Raw genomic sequence first — 23,506 nt, 5'->3', positions numbered from 1 at the left:
TTTTTTGGTAGTACTAGGGGTGGAACCCAGGGGCTTTCTACCTCCGGGCTATACTCCCAGACCTATTTTATATTTCATTTGGAAACAGGGTCTCACTAAGTTGCTGAGAGCCTCACTCAGTAGCTGAGGCTGGCTTCAAACCTGTGCGATCCTCCTGTCTCAGCCTCCCAAGTGCGGGGATGACAAATGTGCGCCACCACGCCTGGCTGTGGAACACATTTCAAATTCAGCAGTGCTTAGTTGCAAAGTACAGGAAAGACAGGCTCAGTCTTAAATTTGGGCTTGGGCTTCCAGAAACAAAGTAGCATCTGTAAAGTCCCTATCGCTTCTGTGGATCTCTCCTTCTATCCCCTATAGGACCAGCAATAAAATTCAAATATGGCAACAACTAAGATGGCTTAGAGACCAAGAATGGGGAAGACATGGGGAGGGAGTTTAGACCAAGACTGCTGAATGACTGAGGGTAGAGACCTGCAGGAACAGGTTCTACAGCTCCGTGAATCCTGTGGGAGGGAGGGACACATGCTATACATAGTCTAAGGTGTGCGGCTCTGGGCAACAAGAAGCCACCTGCTCTTGGAAGGAAGGAAGTGGGAGAAGAGCAGATGCTGTTGGGTTGCTGTCTTGGTTGGATATGATGCGCCCTCCAAGACGTGTGTTGTGGGTTGGTCCCGATGCAGTGGTGTTCACAGGTGGGGCTTTTGGGAAGCGGCTGAAGCATGAAGGCTCCAACCGCAACCTCATACTTGGGAACAGTAGGAGGCGGGGCCTGGTTGAAGGAAGTCGGTCACTGAGGTGTGCTTGGGGGACGGTATCTTATCCCCAGTCCTTTCTTCCCTCTCGCTGCTTTCCAGCTGCCATGAAGTGAGTAGCCTTTCTCTGCCCATCCCTTCCACCATAATGTTTCTGTCTCACCTCAGACCACAGGACCTGAGACAGCAGGCAAAGGCCTGAAACCAGGGCCAGAGAAATCTTCCCTCCTTTAAACTGTTAAGTCAGGTGTGGAAGGTGACACAAATAAAATGCTTACTAACACCATTGTCAGCTCCAGCACAGCCCAGAAATCAACTCAGTAGGCCAGCTCAGAACCTTTTTTTCTTTACATACATCAGTATAGAGGACAGAAAGACACTTGAAAAAAAAATATTTTTAAAACTTTTTATTCCAAAGAATGACAATGTATACAGAATACAGAGATTTTAGGATAAAGGCCTGTGTGTGTGTGTGCATGCACATGTTTTACTGGGGATTGAACCCAGAGGCATTTTTATTTTGAAGCAGAGTCTCACAAGCTGGGCATGGGTGGTACTCACTTGTAATCACAGTACTTGGGAAACTGAGACAGGAGGATCACAGGTTTATGGCCAGCCTCAGCTGGCCATACTTTTCTTAGTGAGGCTCTCTGCAACTTAGTGAGACCCTATTTCAAAACAAAGACTAAAAAACAGGGCTGGAGGTATAATTCAGAGGAAGAATGCCTCTGGGTTCAATCCCCAGTACTGTAAAAACTAACTAACTAAATAAATAAGCCGGCATGGTGAAACATGCTTGTAATCCCAGTACTTGAGAGACGGAGACAAGAGGATCACAGGCTCATGGCCAGCCTCAGATACATAGCAGGTCCTTTGACTCAGTGAGATGTTGTTTCATTATAAGTAAAGAATAAAAAATAGCGCTGGGGTGTAGCTCAGAGGTAGAATGCCCTTGAGTTCAATCCCTAGTATTAAAAAAAAGGAAAAAAAAGAAAAGAAACAGGGTCTCACTAGGTTGATGAGAGTCTTACTACTTGCTGAGTCTATCTTTGTGTGTGTGTGTGTGTGTGTGTGTGTGTGTGTGTGTGTGTGTGTGTGGTGCTGGGGATTGAACCCAGGGGCATTCTACCTCTGAGCTACATCCCCAGACTGATTCTTATTCATGTATTTTTATTATTTTTTGCAGGACTAGGAATGAAACCCAGGGGCATTGTACCTCTGAGCTATACCTCTAGTCCTGTATTTTATCTTCCTTCCTTCCTTCCTTCCTTCCTTCCTTCCTTCCTTCCTTCCTCCCTCCCTCCCTCCCTCCCTCCCTCCCTCCCTCCCTTCCTTACTTCGCAGGTCTGGGGCTGGAACCCAGAAGCATTTGACTTCCGAGCAACACCACCCTGTCCAATTTTTTATTCTTTATTTTGAAACAGGGTCTCACTTAAGTTGCAGAGGGCCTCACTAAGTAACTGAGGCTGTCTGAGAACCGCGATCCTCCGATCCTCCAGTCTCAGCCTCCCAAATGTTGGAATTACAAGCATGTGTGCCACCATACCCGGCCTTTTTTCTTTATTTTGAAACAGGGTCTCACTGAGTTGAAAAGGGCCTCACTAAGTAGCTGAGGCTGTCTGTGATCCTCTGCCAGGTTTAGGAAGTAAACTATAATAACTGCTATGATCTGGGCTAACCTTAAAAACATTATGCTAAACTGGGTGTGGTGGCGCATGCTTGTAATCCCAGTATGTAGGAGGCTCACAGATAACCTCAGTTACTTAGTGAGGCTCTTTTCAACTCAGTGAGACCCGTTTCAAAATAACAAATAAAAAATAGGGCTGGGGTGTAGCTCAGGTAGAATGGGGTGTAGCTCAGGTAGAATGACCCTGGGTTTCACCCCCAGTACCAAAAAAAAAATCCTCAAATAACTTTTTTTTTTTTTTTTTTGGCGGTGCTGGGGATTGAACCCAGGGGATTGTAAGCATGTAGCATCACACCCTTCTAAACAACTTATTTTTTGATGGCAGTGGAGGGGGGTAAGATTGAACCTAGGGGTATTCTACCTTAGAACTACAACCCCAGCCCTATTTTTATGTTTTTATTTTGAAACAGAATCTCACTAATTGTGGAGGGCCTAGGTAAGTTGCTGGGGCTGGTCAAGAGCCTGGGATCGTGTCTCAGCCCTCCAAGTATACCACCATGTTCAGCTGCCTTTTCATTTTGTTGAGACAGGGTTACATAAGTTGCATAGACTGGCCTCAAATTTGTGATTCTCCTGTTTCATCCTCCTGAGAAGCTAGGACTACACGCTTGTACCACAATGCCCTACTTCAAAACAGAAAACATTTAAATTCAGCCAAGTGTGGTGGCACAGGCTTGTAAACCCAGCGCTTGGGAGACTGAGACAGGAGGACCACACAGGTTCAAAGCCAGCCTCAGCTACTTAGTGAGGCTCTCTGCAATTTAGGGATATCCTGTTTCCAAATAAAGTATAAAAAGGTCTGGAAGTATAGCTCGGAGGTAGAAAAACCCCTAGGTTCCACCCCCAGTACCACCAAAAGAGAAAAAAAAAAAAAAAAAAAAAAAAAAGAAAAAATGGTGGAAAACATTTAAATTCATTAGGAGCCCTAGGAAAGCAGTAGTGGGAAAGAAAGAGAGATTTGAATTAAATTTCAATTCCCAAAGAATGTCTACCTGAATAGTTACATCCATAAAATGTTCCTACAGGCCACATTACCTGAACTTCTAATTCCTAAAACATATATTTTGTCTGCTGAACAAGAATTGCTATGTTGCCGGGAATGATGGTGCACACTTGTAATCCCAGTACTTGGGAGGCAGAGACAGGAGGATCACAGGTTTGTAGCCAGCCTCAGCTACTTAGTGAGGACCTGTTTCAAAATAAATATAAAATAGAGAGGGTGGTGTAGCTCAGCAGTATAATGCCCCTGGCCTCAACCCCCAGCACCTCAAAATAAATGAATAAATGAATAAATAAATAAAATAAAATAATCGCTATGTTACACAAACCCTCAGAGGAAGGCTCCACAGCCACCAAAGTCAGCCTTCCAGCCTCTTTTACAATCATTTTCCATTCTGCCAAAAGCATCTGGGGACAAACTTCAGGGAAAAAGACAGCACAGATTTAGTTCATTCTGTGACCTACTAAATCCTACACTGTGCTGGCATTTGAAGAAGCTCAAGAAAAGTCTCTACTTACTGGTACTGTGACATCATCATAAAAACTCCAAGCTAAGGCCCATCTCATGGTCCGACCTTGACAGAACTCAGTGAAGGTAACTTTGGGAACCTGAAACCACAAAAACAGCATCTTGTCAAACTAAATAAATCTATCAATGTTTCTGGCTGCTACCCCCAGTTAAATTATCTATTGGTACTTAAAAAAAAAATAGTTAACATACATTATCAAAAAAATAGTTATACATAGCTGCCTAATAATCAGTGACTATATTACATCTTTTTCTGAGGGGGGTATTGGAGGATGAAACCTAAAGCATATACCAAGCTATACCACCATCTCCATCTAATTTTTATTTTATTTATTGTTGTGGTAACAGGGATTGAACCCAGGGGAATTCTACCTCCAAGCTACACCTCCAGCCCCATTTTTAATTCTTTACTTTGAAACAGGGCCTCACTAAGTAGCTGAGGCTGGCCCTGATTCTGTGATCCTCCTGTCTCAGCCTCCCAAGTACTGGGATTATAAGCATGTGCCACCATGCCCAGCTAATTTTTATTTTTTGTGGTACTGGGGGTGGAACCCGGGGGCTTTTCTACCTCTGGGCTATACCCCCAGACCTATTTTACACTTTACTTGGAATCAGGGTCTCACTATGTTGTCGAGAGCCTAACTACCTGAGGTTGTCTTTGAACTTGTGCAATCCTCCTGTCTCAGCCTCCTCAGCACTGAGATTACAAGCCACCATACAGGGCTTGCTAATTTTTATTTTAAAACAGATCTAAGTTGCTGAGGGCTTCAGTGAATTGCTAAGGCTAGCCTTGAACATATACTCCTCCTATCTCAGGCTCAAAAGTACTAGGCATTTGGCCTAAAGCTAGTTACAAGTATGCGCCACCGCACCTTGCTAAACAGTACCTTAATAAAGGTTTGTTTTTCTCCCACAAAACATTAGAGAGACTTTAAAGATCTAGCTCAAAGGTCCAAACAAAAGAAATACCTAAAACAGCTTTTTGGAAAATCATTTGTACAAGTTTATTTAATTAATTAATTTATTTTTCGCGCTACTGGAGATGGAATCCAGGGGCATTCTACCTCCAAGCTATATCCCCAGCCCTATTTTTTAGTCTTAATATACCTCCAGCCCTATTTTTTATTCTTTATTTTGAAACAGATTCTCACTGAGCTGCAAAGGGCCTAAGTAGCTGAGGCTGTCCTCGAACCTCAATCCTCCTGTTTCTGCCTCCCAAATGCTGGGATTGCAAGTGTGGGCCACCATGCCCTGCTTGTTAATTATTTTTTTTTCCGGGTCTGGGGATGAAACCCAGGGGAATTCGACCACTGAGCTACAACCCCTGCCCTATTTTTTATTCTTTATTTTGAAACAGGGTCTCACTCAGTTGTGGAGGGCCTCACTAAGTAGCTGAGGCTGTCTGTGAACTGTAATCCTCTGGTCTCAGCCTCCCAAATGCTGGGATTACAAGTGTGCTCCACCAATCCTGGCTTGTTGTGTTTATTTAAATAAAGACTGCCAACCTAAGCCTGGTTATCCATAGCTATTTACATAATTTCTCCTACCGATCAGATTTCAGGACTAAGAAACAGTGCTGTGCAGAAAACAGAATGAGTAAATTGTCAGAGAGAAAACAGAGATCATAAATTTGGTTTCAGGATAGGGGTCCAGCTCAGTGGTCTGGAAGCAGGCAGCGCTGGGAAGCGCCCTCCTCCCAGACTGGCGACAGTCCTTAGCGTCAGTGCCACCATCCTCCCGGCTCAGCTTGCGGAGAGTGTCCACCGCCATGGAGCCCGGGGACTGATGGTGCTCTTCCAGGGAGGGGCGTTAGCCCTCCACACTCGGTGGCTTTTTATCAAGAACCAAGGGCAGCCAGGTCCGGCTGCTCTCTGCCAGCATCTTCACGTTTTGCCTTTCTCGTGGGAGCAGCCTGCACGGAGGTCCTGCGGAGGGACACGAGGCGCCGGTTGAAGCGTTGTGCGTCGGCCGTGTTCTCTAGAGTGCCGGCCATGTGTGCAGGTGTTCGAGTGTGTATATACAGTAGCTTTCGAGTGCGGGGCAGGTCTGGCCTGCTGTCCTCAGAGCAGGCTCTCCATCTGCCCAGTTCCACCGTGTCAGAGGTAGGAGCTGTCCTGCTATATGCCTTAAGCCCGTATTTACTCATCAGGCCATCCTTTTACAATGGCCATGGAATAAACCATTTTTATGAAAGCAAAAACAAAACTACACACACAAAAAAGCGAGATGTTTACATAATTTCTCCTACCGATCAGATTTCAGGAGACCCTGTTTCCAAACAAAATATAAGTCTGAGCGTGTAGCCCAGAGGTAGAAGGCCTCTGGGTTCCATCCCCAGTACCCCCCCCCAACACACACACAAAGGCTGGGTGTGGTGGCACACAAGAGGTTCACGGGTTCAAAGCCAGCCTCAGCTACTTTTTCTTACTCTTTATTTGAAACAGGATCTGACTAAGTTGAGGAGGGCTTCAATAATTAGCTGAAGTTGTCCACAAACCTGGGATCCTCCTGTCTCAACCTCCCAAGTATTGGGATTACAAGTTTGTGCCACCACACCCGGCAGTCTCAGCTAGTAAGAGAGGCCCTCTGCAACTTAGTGAGACCCTGTTTAAAAATAAAGGAGAGGGAAAAAAAATAGGGCTGGGTTTGTAGCTTGGAGGTAGAATGCCCCTGGGTTCAATCTCCAGCACTGAAAAAAAAAAAAAAAAAAAAGTAATAAAAATAAAACAAAATACATTTGAAGTTTTGGGGTATTACTCAAATTATTACCAAAGTAGACACACAACAAGGGTGGTGACAAAGCCTCACCCCTTGGACGCGAAGCTCTTCCTTCAGTGGAGCCAGACTGCATTTCTTTCCCAGCATACAGCTGTACCACCTGGGAAACAGTCAGACAAATGAGCACTATCTGTGTCCTGATAGCTTAAGACTAAACATTACCCAAGCAAACAAGATAGAATAGCAGCAAGTATTAAGTTAAATTACAAGTGACAATAATAAGTATACGTAACCTATTTTTTTTCCAGTACTGAGGATAGGACCCAGGGGCATTCTACCTCAGAGCTATACCCCAGCCCTATTTTTTATTCTTTATTATTATTATTATATTATTATTATTTTGTGGTACTGGGGATGGAACCCTCCCACCTCCAGGCTACACTCCCATCCCTATTTTATATTTTATTTGGAAACAGGGTCTCTTAAGCCAGAAAGGCTGGGTTTGAACCTGCACAATCTTCCTGTCTCCGCCTCCTAAACCACAGGGATTACAAGCATGCGCCACCATGCCCGGCTTTTATTCTTTATTTTGAAACAGGGTCTTACTGAGTTGCAAAGGGCCTCACTAAGTAGCTGAGGCTGTCCGTGAACAGTGATCCTCCTGTCTCAGCCTCTCAAATGCTGAGATTACAAGCATGCACCATCATACCCAGCTGTAAAACCCTATTTCAAACATAAAAATAAAAAGGACTGGAGTGTAGCCTGGAAGTAGAATGTCCCTGAATTCAATCCCCAGTACCTATCCCCCACCCCCACCCCCACCCCCACACTTCCTGTTTTCACCCTTTTTTTTTTTTTTTTTTTGCAGTACTGGGGATGGAACTCAGGGTCATTCTACCTCTGAGCTACACCCCGAGTCCTATTTTTTACTCTTTATTTAATTTTTTTTTTCCGGTCTGGAAATGGAACAAAGGGGCATTCAACCTGCATGCTACACCCGCTGCCCTATTTTTTATTCTTTATTTTAAAATTTTTCATTTTATTTTTTGTGGTATTAGGGTGGAACCCTGGGGCTTTTCTACCTCCAGGCATCTCCCAGACCTATTTTATACTTTATTTTATACTTTATTTGGAAACAGGGTCTCACTAAGTTGCTGAGAGCCTCTCTAAGTAGCCAACCTATGTGATCCTCCTGCTTCAGCCTCTGAAGTGCTGGGATTACAAGTGTGCGCCACCACGCCCAGCTCTTTTTTCTTTATTTTGAAACAGGATCTCACTAAGTTGCGGAGGGACTCACTAAGTTCTGTGAACCGTGATCCTCCGGTCTCAGCCTCCCGAATGCTGGGATAACAAGTGTGTGCCACCATGCCTGGCTTATTTTTTGTTTTTTTGAAACAGGGTCTCATGAGTTGCAAAGGGCTTTACTAAGTAGTTGAGGCTGTCCACAAACTTGGATTCTCCCGTCTCAGCCTCCCAAATGCAGGGCATACAAGTGTGAGTCACCATGCCCGGTTTAGCTTTTTTATTTAAAAGTTCCAGCTGAGCTGAGCATGAGGCAGGATTGCAGGTTCAAAGCCAGCACTAGTGAGGCAGAGTAGAGGACCCGGGACTAGGAAGAAGTAAAACAGCCATCTGCACTCCCTTTTTGTGAGGTTGGGTGGGTAAGCAGGAAGGTGAGACTGCTGGGCACCAGAGAATCAGGCCCTGATCAGCCCACAGATAATCATTTTTTGGGGGGGATAGTACTGGGGATGGAACCCAGAGGCTTTCTACCTCTGGGCTATACTCCCAGACTTTTTTTTAATATTTTATTTGGAAACAGGGTCTCACTAAGTTGCTGAGAGCCTCACTAAGTAGCTGAGGCTGGCTTTGAACCCATGCAATCCTCCTGTCTCAGCCTCCCAAGCACAGGGATTATAAGTGTGTGCCACTACGCCCAGCTATAGATAATCATTTAAGGATTGAAACTGCAAAAATCATTTGTCCCAAAGCCCAATTTTATTTTATTTTTTGGTACTGGGGATGGAACCCAGAGGCCTTCTACCTAATCCCCGGACCTATTTTATCTGGAAATAGAGTTTATCTGGAAATAGTGAGAGTCTCACTAAGTAGCTGAGGCTTGCTTCGAACCTGTGATCCTCCTGACTCAGCCTCCCAAGTACTAGGATTATAGGTGTGTACCACCATGTCCAACTCTTTTTTCTTTCAATTTCTGTCCATACCTGCCTGAGTCCTAGCAGTATACACTTGAACCCTGTATTAATTAGTTAACTAATTAATTAATCTATTTTTGGTACTGGGAATTGAACTCAGGGGCATTCTACAGCCAAGCAACATACCTAGCCCTTTATTTACTTTATTTTTTTGTGGGTCTGGGGATGGAACCCAGGGGAATTCAACCTCTGAGACCCTACCCTATTTTTTATTCTTTAATTTGAAACAGGGTCTCACTAAGTTGTGGAGGGTCTCATTAAGTAGCTGAGGCTGTCCGTGAACCTTGATCCTCAGGTCTCAGCCTCCCGAAAGCTGGGATTACTAGTGTGTGCCACAATGCCCGGCTCCTAGCCCTTTATTTTTATTTTGAAACAGGATTTCCTTAAATTCCTGAGCTGGTCTCAGATTTACAATTCTCCTGTCTCAGCCTCCCAAATATTGGGGTTATAAGCATGTGATTACCATGCTCAGCTATAACTGGTAATGTTTTCCCTGAATGATACAAGTTTGCAAACATCAACTATCCACAGCAACTATGGGCACTTGATTTATCCTTGCTAGCAAAAGTAAACATTTTATCCAATTTGAGGCTACTATAGTTCCCAGATCCATGGGTCCTTGAATCATTTAGTATCTCCCCCCCCCCCAAACTGGGGATGGAACCTAGAGGTATTTGACCTCCGAGCTACACCCCCTGCCCTTTTTTTTTTTTTTTTTTGGTGGTACTGGGGTTCCTGGAAGCCCTTCTACCTCTGGGCTACACTCCCAGACCTATTTTTACATTTTTTTTTAATTTGGAAACAGGGTCTCCTAAGCCAGCGCACGCGTCTGGCTTCGAACCTGCGCGATCCTCCTGTTTCTGCCTCCCAAGCGCGGGGATTACAAGCGTGCGCCACCACGCCCGGCTCCCCTGCCCTATTTTTTATTCTTTATTTTGAAACAGGATCTCACTGAGTTGCAAAGGGCCTCACTAAGTAGCTGAGGTTGTCCGCAAACCGTGATGCTCCGGTCTCAGCCTCCCGAATGCTGGGATTACAAGCGTGTGCCATCACGCCCGGCTGAATCATTTAGTATTGAACTCAGTGGTTTTCTACCTCAGATTCAAGCTACATCCTCAGCCCTTTTTTTTAAATTTTTATTTTGAAAGAGTCTCACTGTTGCTGAGGGCCCTGAAAAATTGCTAAAACTGGCCTCTGACCTGTGATACTCCTGCCTCAGCCTCCCAAGTACTGAGCTTACTCTGCCTTCCTTATTTTACTTACTTTTCTCAGTGCTTGGTATGTCTTATTTTTTCAACATTTCAACATACATATGTTTTGTTTTGTGATATGGGGAATGAAAGCAAGAGTATTCTACCTCTGAGTCACACACTGAACTATTCTTTGTTTTGAAACGAATTCTCACTAAGTAGGGAGGGCCTCACTAAGTTGCTAACGGTGGCCAAGAACCAGCGATTCTCCTGTCTCAGTCTCCCAAGAACTGAGATTACAAGTGCGCGCCACCACGCCTGGCTTCTACTGTGCCTTTGAAGAAATCAATTAAAGTGAAAATTATACTAAACTTTTGCTTCAGCAATGTGTAACTTCTTTTTCTCTTTTTTTTGTGGCACTGGGGGTGGAACCCAGGGGCTTTTCTACCGCCGGGCTATACTCCCAGACCTATTTTATACTTTATTTGGAAACAGGGTCTCACTAAGTTGCTGAGAGCCTCACTAAGTAGCAGAGGCTGGCTTTGAACCTGTGCGATCCTCCTGTCTCAGCCTCCCTAGCACTGGGATTACAAGCATGCCCCAAGACGCCTGGCTAATGTGTAACTTTTCTAAGGCAGACCATCTGATAACCAAGTTGCTTTCCACAAACATTTAAATTGTACTGAAAAATCCAGATATTTGTTTATTTTAGAATTGGGCTTTTAGTAAAATAAGCAAATATGAACACCTAAATTTCCAGCAGAAGAGCTGGGAGTGGTGGTGCACACGCTTGTAATCCTGGCACTTGGGAGGCTGAAACAGGAGGATCACATAGGTTTGAAGCCAGCCTCAGCTACTCAGTGAGGTTTTCAGCAACTTAGTGAGACCCAGTTTGCAAAGAAAGTATAAAGCAGGTCTAGGAGTACAGCCCGGAGGTAGTAAAGCCCCTGGGTTCCACCCCCAGTACCAAAAAAAAAAAAAAAAAAAAAAAAAAAAAAAAAAAAAAAAAAAAAAAACCAACCAACCAACAAACAAAAAACCAACAGAAAAGGAAAAAAGATTCTTCCCTATTGAGCAATTATATCTAGGGTCCTAAGGGATATTTATACAACCACGTTCACACATCCTTGTACAGAAGAACAAAGGGTAGGAACAACTTTTAGTGTCAATTAATGAATAAAGATATGTGGTAGACACCATGAAAAATTAATATTACCTTAAAAAGGAAGCAAATAATAATAATAATAATAATAATAATAATTATTATTATTATTATTATTTTGTAGTATTGGGGATGGAACCCAGGGGGATTCTAACTCCAAGTTAAACCCCTAGCCCTGTTTTTTTTATTCTTTATTTGGAAATAGGGTCTCACTGAGTTGCAAAGGGCCTCACTAAGCAGCTAAGGCTGTCTGTGAACCTCCACTGTGAACCGGAATCTCAGCCTCCCAAATACTGGCATTACAAGCATGTACCTCCATGCCCAGCTTAGGAAGCAAATTATAATAAATGCTATAATATGGCAAACTTTGAAAACATTATGCTAATCCAGGCATGGTGGCCTAGGCTTGTAATCTCATCATTTAGGAGGCCGAGACAGGAGATTTTGGTTTGCAGACAGCCTCAGCTACATAGCAAGGCCCTTTGCAACTCAGTGAGACCCTGTTTCAAAATAAAGAATAAAAAATGAGGCTGGGGGTATAGCTCAGGAGGTAGAATGCCCCTGAGTTCCATCCCCAGTACCGCAAAAATAAATAAGTAAATAAATAAATTATGCTAATTGAAATAAGTAAATCATAAAAGGACAAATACTGTATGCTTCCACTTACATTAGGTACCTAGAATAGTCAAATTCATACAGACAAAACACAGCAATGACAGAGGCCAGAGGAAGGGAGGAATGGTGAGTTGTTCAACACATATATAGTTAGCCAGGTGAGTTAGGGCATGCTTATAATACCAGCATTTGGGAGGCTGAGACAGGAGGACTGTAGTTCAAGGTCAGCCTCAGCTAGTACTTAGTGAGACCCTTTGCAATTCAGTGAGACCCTGTTTCAAAATAAAGAATAAAAAATAGGGCTGGGGTGTAGCTTGAAGGTAGAATGCCCTGGGTTCCATCCAGTACCACAAAAACAAAACAAAACAAGAGTTATAGTATTGGAAAGTAAAGGGGCTAGGGATTGGCCGCACAACATCGTGAATGTAGTTAGCAATAATGAGTTATCCACTTACAAAACAGCGACGACAACAACAACAACAACCTATTAAGGCAGTAGATTTTAGCTGGCGTGGTGGCTCACGCTTGTAATCCCAGCATTTGGGAGGCTGAGAGTTCGTGGCCAGCCTCAGCTACTACTTAGGCCCTTTGTAACTCAGTGAGACTCTGCTTCAAAATAAATAAGCTGGGCGTGGTGGCGAACGCTTGTAATCCCAGCATTCGCGAGGCTGAGACCAGAGGATCGCAGTTCCTGGACAGCCCTAGCTACTTAGTGAGGCCCTCCACAAATTAGTAAAACCCTGTTTCAAAATAAAGAATAAAAAATAGGGCAGCGGATGCAGCTTGGTGAATGCCCCTGGGTTCCATCCCTAGGACCAAAATTTCTTTTCTTTTCTTTTTTTTTTTTTGCACTGGTCTGGGGCAATCTTCGAGCTACTCCCCCAGCCCTACTTTTTATTCTTTATTTTGAAATAGGGTCTCACTGAGTTGCAAATGGTCTCACTAAGTAGCTGAAGCTGTCTGTGAAACATGATCCTACTGTCTCAGCCTCCTAAATGCTGGGATTACAAGTGTGCACCATCACACCTGGCTTATTTATTTTAAAACAGAATCTTACTAAGTTGCAGATGGTCTCACTAAGTAGCCGAAGCTGACCACAAAATTGCGATCCTCCTGTCTCAACCTCCCAACCACTGGGGTTATAAGAGTGAGCCACCACGCCTGGCTATGATGGTAGGTTTTATTACATGCATTTGCCACACAAAAATAAATTCTTCCCCTCTTCCCTATGTCTAAAAGCTACATGCTAGTATTGAGAGCTTTCTAGCTTTGGATCACATTATCCATCTCATTAACAACATTTGGCAGGTGTGCAGTACAGTGAGAAAACTGCTCTTATCAAGTATGTTACACTGCTTAATGACAGGTGTGTTGCCCAAAATAATTAGGTTTTAAAAAGTTTTATCTGAGCCGGGCGTGGTGGCACACACTTGTAATCCCAGCATTCGGGAGGCTGAGACCGGGGGATCGCGATTCGCAGACAGCCTCAGCTACTTAGTGAGGCCCTCTGCAACTCAGTGAGACCCTGTTTCAAAATAAAGAATAACAAAATAGGGCAGGGGGTGTAGCTCAGGGGTTGAATGCCCCCCTGGGTTCCATCCCCAGACCCGAAGGAAAAAAAAATGTTTTATCTGGCCATCGTGTTGCACATTTGTAATCCCAGTACTTGGAAGGCTGAAACAGGGGGACTGAAAGTTTGAGGACAACCTCAGCAAGTACTGAGACTCTCATCAACCTAGGGAGACCCTGTTTCAAAATACAAATTAAAAACTGGGCGTGGTGACTCACACTTGTAATCCCCGCACTTGGGAGGGAGGCTGAGACAGGAGGATCACACAGGTTCGAAGCCAGCCTCAGCTACTTAGTGAGGCTCTCAGCAACTTAGTGAGACCCTGTTTCCAAATAAAATATAAAAATAGGTCTGGGAGTATAGCTTGGAGGTAGAAAGCCTCTGGTGGGTTCCACCCCCCCCCCAAAAAAAAAAAAGCCTCTTGGTTTTCATCCCAAGTACCTAAAAAGGGGAATAGCCTTAAGACTTAACCCTTCTCTAGAGCTGGTTACTGACCTGGGTTTCCCTCCGTTAAGGTGTTGACAGCTTAATGTCCTCACATCTATCACTGTTTTGGGAGATTGATTCCCAAAATATAAACTGCTTCAAGGACTAGGCAACAAATTTGTTATGGTTCATGGGACAGATCTGAACTCATCTGTTTTCTAATCAAAAGCCATATTTGAGTCTGTTTTATTCCATCACAGGACCATACTAAGGGGAGAAATATAATCATATGGTATTTTCCTCCTTTCCATCTGTGTAGCATAGATGATTACAAGAAACACACATTAATTACAGGCAGGCACACATCCTCAGAAACAGATCTTTGCAGAGTGCAGGATCCACTACCTTTTCAAACCGTCCGTCCTTATTCTTCAGATTTCTGATTACATTTCCTCTGAGTCATAAGGTTCTTTCAGAAATTATACAGTGGGCAAATATCCTGGGCTGTAATAAACAACTTACCTTAGCCTTTTTTTAAGTTGAAAACTGTCGTGGATGATCCTTTTAACAAATTCTAACTCGCCTCCTTCTGCCATAATTTCTGTGATGCCTCCTGTATTTACAGAACTAGGTGGAGGTCTTCGAGGGTTTCGAGAGTTTACTCCCTGAACAACAACAAAAACCCTGGTGAGACATTTTCAAACCTTAAAAACAGTCTTTTTTTTTGTGTGTGTGTGGACTGAACCAAGGGGTAACCTAACTCCGAAGCTACATGACCAGCAATATTTTATTTTTTATTTTGAAAGGGGGCCTTGCTAAGTTACCATGACTCGCCTGAAACCTGTTACCAGCTCCCTACCTTCACCTCCAGTCACAGCTGCCCAAGTACTGGGATTACAGATGTATACCACCGTGCCCAGCAAGAACCAAGTTTCTTAATATAATCTAGCACACAGTCAAAGGGCATGGTGATGCACATCTCTAATTCCTGTACATAGGAGACTGTGACAAGAGGATTATAAGAGGAAAGTTGGTCTCAGCAATTAAGCAATATCCTATCTCAAAATAAAGGCTAAGCAGGGCGTGGTGGCACTCTCTTGTAATCCCAGCATTTGAGAGGCTGAGACTGGAGGATCACGGGCTCACAGACAGACTCAGCTACTACTTAGGCCCTTTGCAACTCAGTGAGTCCCTGTTTTAAAATAAAGAATATTTATTTATTTATTTATTTATGGTGGTACTGAGGTTCCTGGAAGCCCTTCTACCTCCAGGCTACACTCCCAGACCTATTTTATGCTTTTATTTGTAAACAGGGTCTCTTAAGCCAGCACGGCTGGCTTCGAACCTGTGTGATCCTCCTGTCTCCGCCTCCCAAGAGCAGGGATTACAAGCGTGCGCCACCACACCCGGCCTTAATTAATTAATTTTTGTGGCACTGGGACTTGAACCCAGGGGTATTTTATCTCTGAGCTACACTCTAGCCCTACTTTATTTTTATTTCTATTTTTCTTTTTTTATTTTCGGGTCTGGAGATGGAACCCAAGGGCATTCTACCTCTACCTGTTTTTTGTTCTTTATTTTGAAGCAGGACCTCACTGAGTTGCAGAGGGCCTCACTAAGTAGCTGAGGCTGTCCGTGAACCGCGATCCCCTGGTCTCAGCCGGAGGCTGATTAAAGTCTCACTATTTGCTTAGTGTCTTCAAATCTGCAGTCCTCCTGTCTCAGCCTTCCAAGTACTAGAATTAGAAGCATGTGCCCCCACATCTGGCTTACACTGGGATTTTTAAATACTTAAAACCAAAACATACTAACATAGCTTTGAAAATAAAAGCTGCCCTTTATTGGGAGGAGGGGTATGGTGGCACATGCTTGTAATCCAAGTACTTGGCCCTAGCCCTATTTTATTTTTTATTTAGAAACAGGGTCTTATTAAGTTCTGGAAAGCCTCACTAAGTTGCTGAGGCTGGTCTCAAAGCTATGATCTTCCTGTTTCATTCTCTCAAGTATTAGGATTACAATGTGTGCCACCATACCCTGCTAATATTCAATTACTCTAAAGCAAAAGATATTTTACCTTGGCTTCCAACTGGTTGGCAAAAAAGGGAGGGTTGCACATGCAAAAATCATAGATTATTTCAGATTCTTCTTTGAGAGCATCCATCAGGAGTGTCTTCTGCGGCACTTTTACCACTAGGAGACAAATAGAAACCATCAACTACTATCAATGCTGCAGTGGTTTTAAAATATAAACACACTCACCGGACGTGGTGCGCACACTTGCAATCCCAGTGCTTGGGAGGCTGCGACAGGAGGATCGCACAGGTTCAGAGCCAGCCTCAGCAGCTTAGTGAGGCTCTCAGCAACTTAGTGAGACCCTGTTTCCAAATAAAATATAAAAATAGGTTTGGGAATGTAGCCTGGAGGTAGAAGGCCCCTGGGTTCTACCCCCAGGAACCCCCCCCCAAAAAAGTGTGTGTGTGTGTGTGTGTGTGTATTTCTCCCTTCAAGATGTGGAATTTAATTTTCCTCCCTTTGAGTGTAGGGTGTATTTAAATCACTCAATTGTATAAAACAGAATTTGATGGAAATGACTGGGCAAATCATAAGGAGCAGTAGGAACTTCCTCCTTGTACTTTTCTTGAATACTTGCTCTAGGAGAGGCCAGCTGAAATGCTGTAAAGATACCTAGCCCCATAGAGATCCAGGTGGCAATGAGCTAGTTTCTTTCCAGGGGCCATGTGAGAGAGCCATTTTGGAAGCACACTTCTGTCAGCAGTCAATATTTTCAGTGACTAGCACAGCCAATGACTAGAATACAACCTCATTAAAGACAGAGTGAGTCATCCAACTAAGACATGCTCACTGCTCAAAGCTGCTGGACTCTGAATTAATCAGTTAAAAAAAAAACAGAATTAGCTGGGCGTGGTGGTGCAAGTTTGTAATCCCAGCACTTGGGAGGCTGAGACAGGAGGATTGCACAGGTTCAAAGCCAGCCTCAGCTACTTAGTGAGGCCTTTTGCAACTCAGTGAGACTCTGTTCTAAAATAAAGAATAAAAAAATAGGGTTGGAGTGTTACTCAGAGGTAGAAAATGCCTGGGTTCCATCCCCAGTACTGTTAAAAAACAAACAAACAAACAAACAAACAAAAAACCCCGAAAGCATTAACAATATTATCCCCCTTCCTTCCATCCACCCATCCATCCTTCCTTCCTTTCCCAGGGGCATGATACCTCCAAGCTATACCCCTATCCCTATTTTATTTTTATTCTGAAACAGGTTCTTGATAGATTGATGAGAGTCTCACTTTTTCCTGAGGTTGGCCTTGAACCTGTGATCCTCCAGTAGTCTCCCAACTACTGGGTTTACAAGTATGTGCCCCCATAATAAAATAAGTCAGCATTGTGTTGCATGCTTGTAATCTCAGCATGTGGGAGGCTGAGAAATGAGGGTCAGCCTCAGCTACTCAATGCCCCTGGGTTACATCCCCAGTGCTGCAAATAAATAAATTAATTAATTAATAAAATAGGTGTGGTGGTGTCCACCTGTAACCTCAGCACTTGGGAGGCTGAGACAGGAGGATCACACAGCTTCCAAGCCAGACTCAGCTACTTAGTGAGGCTTTCAGCAACTTAGTGAGACCCTGTTTCCAAACAAAATATAAAATAGGTCCGAAACTGTAGCCTGGATGTAGAAAGTCCCTGGGTTCCATCCCCAGTCTCTCTCACACACAAACACACTATGAACTTTGAGCCAAGTAGAGTGGTGCACATCTGTGATCTCAGTATTTGGAAGGCTGACATAGAAGGACCACAAGTTTGAGGTCAGACTTAGCAACTTAGTGAGACACTTTATTTGGAAACAGGGTCTCACTAGGTTGATAAGAGTCTCACTATTTGTTGAGGCTATCCTTGAACCTTTAATCCTCCTATCTCAGCTACACAAGTACTGGGATTACAAGTGTGTGCCATCACGCCCAGCAGACACTGTTTCAAAATAAGCAATAAAATAGGGCTGGGCAGATAGCGTAGACCTTACATGAACCTCTGGGTTCAATCCCCAGTACCGCATACACACATATAAATAAATAAAAGCCAGGTGTGGTGGTGCACACTTGTAATCCCAGCATTTGGGAGGCTGAGACCGGAGGATCACAGTTCGCAGACAGCCTCAACTAACTAATGAAGCAACTCAGTGAGACCTTGTTTCAAAAATAAAAAGACTAAAAAATAGGGCTTGGGGTGTAGCTCGGAGGTACAATGCCTTTTGGTTGCATCCCCAGTTCTACAAAATAGATAGATAGATAAATAAATAAATAATTTAAAAAGATTTAAAAATAGGGCTGGGGTGTAGGTTGGAGGTAAAGTGCCCCTGGGTTCCATCCCCAGTACTGTTAAAAAAAAAAAAAGAACGAAAGAAGCCGGGTGTGGTGGTGCACACTTATAATCCCAGCATTTAGGAGCTGAGACAGGAGGATCGTAGTTCATGGAAACTTAGTGAGATCCTGTTTCAAAATAAAGAATAATAACACACACACACACACACACACACACACACACACACACACACACACACACACACACCATTAAGGACATACAGCAAATTATAAAAGAAAACTTATTTTAGAAAATCTACTTAAATTTCAGCAAGCAGGTAAATTCACAAATACAGAATCCAGAAATAATGAAGATCATCTGTACTTACTATTTTTTTTGTGAGTTAAGTCTGGTAACAAAAGAGCAAACTCAATTACAATGCGCCAGATCTTTAAAAATTATTAAAGACTGTACATTAAAGCAAAAGAAATGTTAATACACAGAGCTGTAAGGGGATATTTATTTTGTGGAGCTAACCTTTTATGAGATCGGATAAGTTATTTTGTTCCACATTTTTCTTGGCGTAATTGAAACACATATCATCCACTTCTGTTGCAAGGAAATACCATCCATTTAAAGTTGCTCCAAGTAAGGGATAGATGCAGGATGCCCCAGTCCCTAGCAAAATGAAAATTAAAAGACATTCTACATATGTGGGAAAGGTAACATATGTAAGTAACCCTAATAAAAACATCATTCTTCTAAGAATTCTAATGGTGATAACTATTTATTTGCTTATTTATTTCTTTATTATTTCTTTCTTTATTTATTGCAGTATTGGTGATGGAACCCATCTTAGAGGTAGAGGTATCCTACCCTCTGAGATGCACTCTCAGCCCTATTTTTTGTTCTTTATTTTGAAACAGGGTCTCACTGAGTTGCAAAGGGCCTCACTAAGTAGCTGAGGCTGCCTGAGCCTCCCAAATGCTGGGATTAAAAATGTGCACCACGCACCCAGCTGGCTTTAACAATTTAAACCACTTGCTGAAACTGGGTGTGGCAGTGCATGCTTGTAATCTCAGTACTTGGGAGGCTGAGAAAGAAGAAATGAAGATTTGTAGCCAGCCTCAGCTACTTAGTGAGGCCCTCCACAGTTTACTAAGACCCATTTTCAAAAATAAAGAATAAAATATAGGGCTAGGGTTGTAGCTAGAGGTAGAATGTCCCTGGGTTCAATCCCCAGTACTACAAAAACCAAAAACAAAGACAAAACCCCATACCAGTACATACTGTGGAGACTAGATTTTCCAGTCATTGCATGTATGTTAGTCTATCACATAAGTAGAGTAATACTTTTAGACAATAGATTTTGCTGTCTTCCTCTTTGTACATTGTATATAAGATGAATTCCACATAATTGAAGGCCAAGGAACACAAAATCAGCTATGCAAAAATGGTCAAAATGCAAGTAAATTTCCTCTATAAAACGTCTTCATTTTCCGCAGGGCATGGTGGTGCACACTTGCTTGTAGTCCCAGTACTTAGGAAACCGAGACAGGAAAATTGCAAGTTCAGGGCTAGCCTCAGCAACTAGCGAGGCCCTCTGCAACTTAGTCAGACTAATTCAAAACAAAGAATAAAAAATAGGGCCAGGGTTGGAGCTCAGAGGTAGAATGCCCCTTGGTTCAATCCCCAGTACCACACATACACACAAAGTCTTAATTTTAAATTTCATACAAAATTAAATTTTCTTCAATCAAGGCTGCTTGTGAAAATACCATAGTAATATCTTAAAACAGATCAACGTACTTCCCATTCTCTAAAGCAGAAAAAAAGAGGGTATAAAACTTACCTGACAACAAAAGGCCCTATTCCTCACATTTGTAAACTGTCTTTTGAATGAAGAAATGAGAAAACTCATTTTTAGTTGTGGACACATAGAAAGGTATTTTATTAGGATCCAAATCACCAGAGCCATTGGTTAGCCCCACCACAGGCTCAAAGAATGTATTCATACACAAGCACCCCAGGCAAAAAATCATTCTTTGAAAATAGGGTTTGGTCATCAACTTGTATGCAGAACTGAGAGTCCTAGAATGGTCTATATATCAACTACAAATACTTCTTTTACAGTCACCGACTAATCGTGGCCAGTCAGATTCTCGAGATTATACTGGAGAGAAGGAAAGACAGTGTTTCTCCTACAGGCCTACAGCAGTGACTCCAGACCTGCTCTCCTCTAACCATGTCCACACTCCGGTTCCAGTCTAGCCCTTGGGGATTTGGCAGGAAGTGTCTAGAGGGGCTTCTAACCCAAAAGAAATCCAGACTCACCTACTGCATCCTCAGTAAGAATTCTGAGCAGGCTAGGAAAAGACAGGATAACTGATGGCCAAAACATTTTAGCTCTTCAACAGTCACTGGACTGCTGCTCAAATCTCCTGGTCCTGAGCCACTAGACAAACACCTCCTTGTGGATTTGCAGAGAGGGAGGGAAGCCCCTCTTAGAAGTCACATTTATTTACCCAGCTAGCTATCATGGTAAGCCAAATCATTCAGTGTAACAAAATTTTAGTAGCACTTTCAGCTCTATAGGGAACAAATATCCAGAACAGATCTCAAGCCCTTGACCCTCATACCTTTCTTCATACTTCAATTTCATTTCAAAGAAAAAAAGGTAGTAAGTGTAGGTAAAAGACCCATCCCTTGCCCGTCCCAAAGTTTCTCAACTCTCAAGACCAAATAACTTACATTCTAATATTCTAATCCCCTCAGAAAGCCAAATGACACTTTTAAGTAGGTAATGATCTTTATAATGATTAAAATGCAAAATATATTTTAGAATTAGAGCAAACTGATGGAGTCTAGGGGAAAATTTATATAAAACCATAATTAGAAGGAATATGATTTCGGTAAGCACTGCACCTTATGAAGAGCTAAAATCCATTAATTTCCTATATTCCCAAGTGCTATTTTAGAGGTTTGGGGGCATAATTAAAATCGAGTGAATACCAAAATAGGGTGTAGAGCTTGCAAAGCTTTCTAGAACACATCAACCAGTTTTCTGCCTTGAATATAAAAGGGTAAGAGCTTTTAAACTCCACTGGTTTTATTGTGTTTGACTTATATGAAATGCTCATAAATTTGAATGATAAAAAGCAGCAGCCGGGCATGGTGGCACACACTTGTAATCCCAGCATTTGGGAGGCTGAGACTGGAGGATTGAGGAGGTTCAAAGACAGTCTCAGTTACTTAGTGAGGCCCTTTGAAACTCAGTGAGACTCTGCTTCAAGATAAAGTATAAAAAATAGGGCTGAAGGTGTAGCTCAGAGGTAGAATGCCTCTGGGTTCCATCCCCGGTACTGCAAAAAGAAGAAGAAGAAGAAGAAAAAAGAATGAAAAAAGCAGGGTGTGGTGGGCCAAGCTTGTAATCCCAGTACTTGAGAGGATGAGACAGGAATCCGGGTTTATGGCCAACCTCAGCTACGGAGGCATTCTGCAACTTTGTCAGACCATTCTGCAACTTTGTCAGACCCTGTTTCAGAAAAATAAAAACAGGCCGGGTGTGGTGGTGCACGCTTATAATCCCAGCACTTGGGAAGCTGAAGACAGGAGGATCACACACCAGCCTCAGCTACTTAGTGAGGCTCTCAGCAACTTAGAGAGACCCTGTTTCTAAAAAAAGTATAATAAAATAGGTCTGGGAGTATAGCCTGGAGGTAGAAAAGCCCCTGGGTCCCACCCCCAGTACAACAACCACCACCACCAAAAAAAAAAAAAAAAAAAAAAAAAAAAAAAAAAAAAGGGTAACTCAAACTGCAGTTATGGCTCAGCGGCAGAATGCCCCGATTCAATCCCTAGCACAAAAAAAAAAAAAAAAAAAAAAAAAAAAAAAAAAAAAAAAAGCATTTATCCAGCAACATTCAACAAATCATTTGTTGGTTTACCCACTATATGTACTATATGCCAGATTTTTGTTGTTGTTGTTGGTACTGGGGTTCCTGGATACCCTTCTACCTCCGGACTATACTCCCAGACACCTATTTTTTTATTTTCATTTGGAAACAGTCTCTTAAGCCAGTATGGCTGGCTTCGAACCTGCGTGATCCTCCTGTCTCCGCCTCACACGTGCGGGGATTACAAGCGTGTGTCACCATGCCCGGTGTATGCCAGAAATTTTGCTAGGCCGTGAGATACTCTAACAGCCAAAAATTAATAGCCACTGTACTTTTTTAGTTGCAGAAAATAACATGTAAATGTCATGATAAAGAAATAAGGTTTCTGAACACTGCTTATAACCAAACTGACAAAGAAAGCCTTTCTGAGGGAAAAAAAAAAAGGCTGGAATTTAAAAGTATGAAGATGGGGGAAATCCCAGGTCCAGGGAATAACATGTGCAAAGGCCCACGCCATAACACCTTTTATATTATTTTTATATTATTTTTTATTTTTTGCTCTGGATGGAACCCAGGGGCATTCTACCTTAGAGCAATACAACAGGGTCTCACTAAGTTGCTCAGAGACTTGTTAATTTGCTAAGGCTGGCTCTGAACTTGCACTCCTCCTGTCTCAGCCTCTCAAGTCATAATACCTTTTAGAAAAAGTAAAAGACAAGTGCAATCCCAGCACAGTGGCAAATACTTGCAATCCCAATATTTTGGAGGCTGAAAAGGGAAGATCACAGGTTCAAGGCCAATCTCAGCAACTTGATGATATGTTCAGCAGCATGGCCAGATCATTTCAAAACAAACAAAAAAACAGACAGACAGAATCAGGCATGGTGATGCACACTTGTAATCTCAGTTCTTGGGAGGCTGAGATAGGACTATAGGTTCTCAGCCAGTCCCAGCTACTTAGTGAGGCCCTCTGCAACTTAGTGAGACCCTGTTTCCAAATAAAATAAAATAGGGCTGGGAAATTTAGCTCTGAGATAGAATGTCCCTGAATTCAAACCTCAGCACCACAAAGAAAAAGGAAAAAAAAAAAAAGAAGAAGAAAAAGAAATAGATGATTTAAGAAATATTTAAGGGAGCTGGGGGTATGGAATGTGGCTCAGCAGTACAATGGTGGAGAACATGCATAGTATGTGAGAGGCCCTGGGTTCGATCCCCAGTACCACAACAAATGAATGAATGAATAACAAAAAATATAAACAACCAAAAATATTTCAAGGAGTCAAGCATAATAGGGGCACTTGTAGTCCAACTACTAGGAAGGGTGAGGCAATAAGGACCACTATAGCCCAGGAATTTGACCTAGCAGTAAGACACAGTCTCAAAATGGAGGGGAAAAAAATCTACAGAAAACACTGATGAACATTCTCAGTGAGAA

General features: G+C 42.8%; 1 protein-coding gene across 1 annotated transcript in view; it reads right to left on the bottom strand.

Annotated features, from left to right (window-relative positions):
- Positions 1–23,506, bottom strand: part of METTL16 (methyltransferase 16, RNA N6-adenosine) — a gene marked incomplete at both ends in the record, with an annotated part of 49,031 nt that overhangs the window by 13,163 nt on the left and 12,362 nt on the right. Inside the window, 5 exons of the mRNA XM_080712912.1 lie at positions 3,958–4,047; positions 6,776–6,845; positions 14,384–14,526; positions 15,936–16,051; positions 18,713–18,853. Coding sequence (XP_080569038.1) covers positions 3,958–4,047; positions 6,776–6,845; positions 14,384–14,526; positions 15,936–16,051; positions 18,713–18,853 — 560 coding nt within the window. The remainder of the gene's footprint in view (positions 1–3,957; positions 4,048–6,775; positions 6,846–14,383; positions 14,527–15,935; positions 16,052–18,712; positions 18,854–23,506) is intronic.

The sequence above is a fragment of the Muscardinus avellanarius genome (genome assembly GCF_963383645.1).
Source record: "Muscardinus avellanarius genome assembly, chromosome: 16".
Classification (NCBI taxonomy): domain Eukaryota; kingdom Metazoa; phylum Chordata; class Mammalia; order Rodentia; family Gliridae; genus Muscardinus; species Muscardinus avellanarius.
This window is presented reverse-complemented; position numbering and strand designations above follow the sequence as displayed.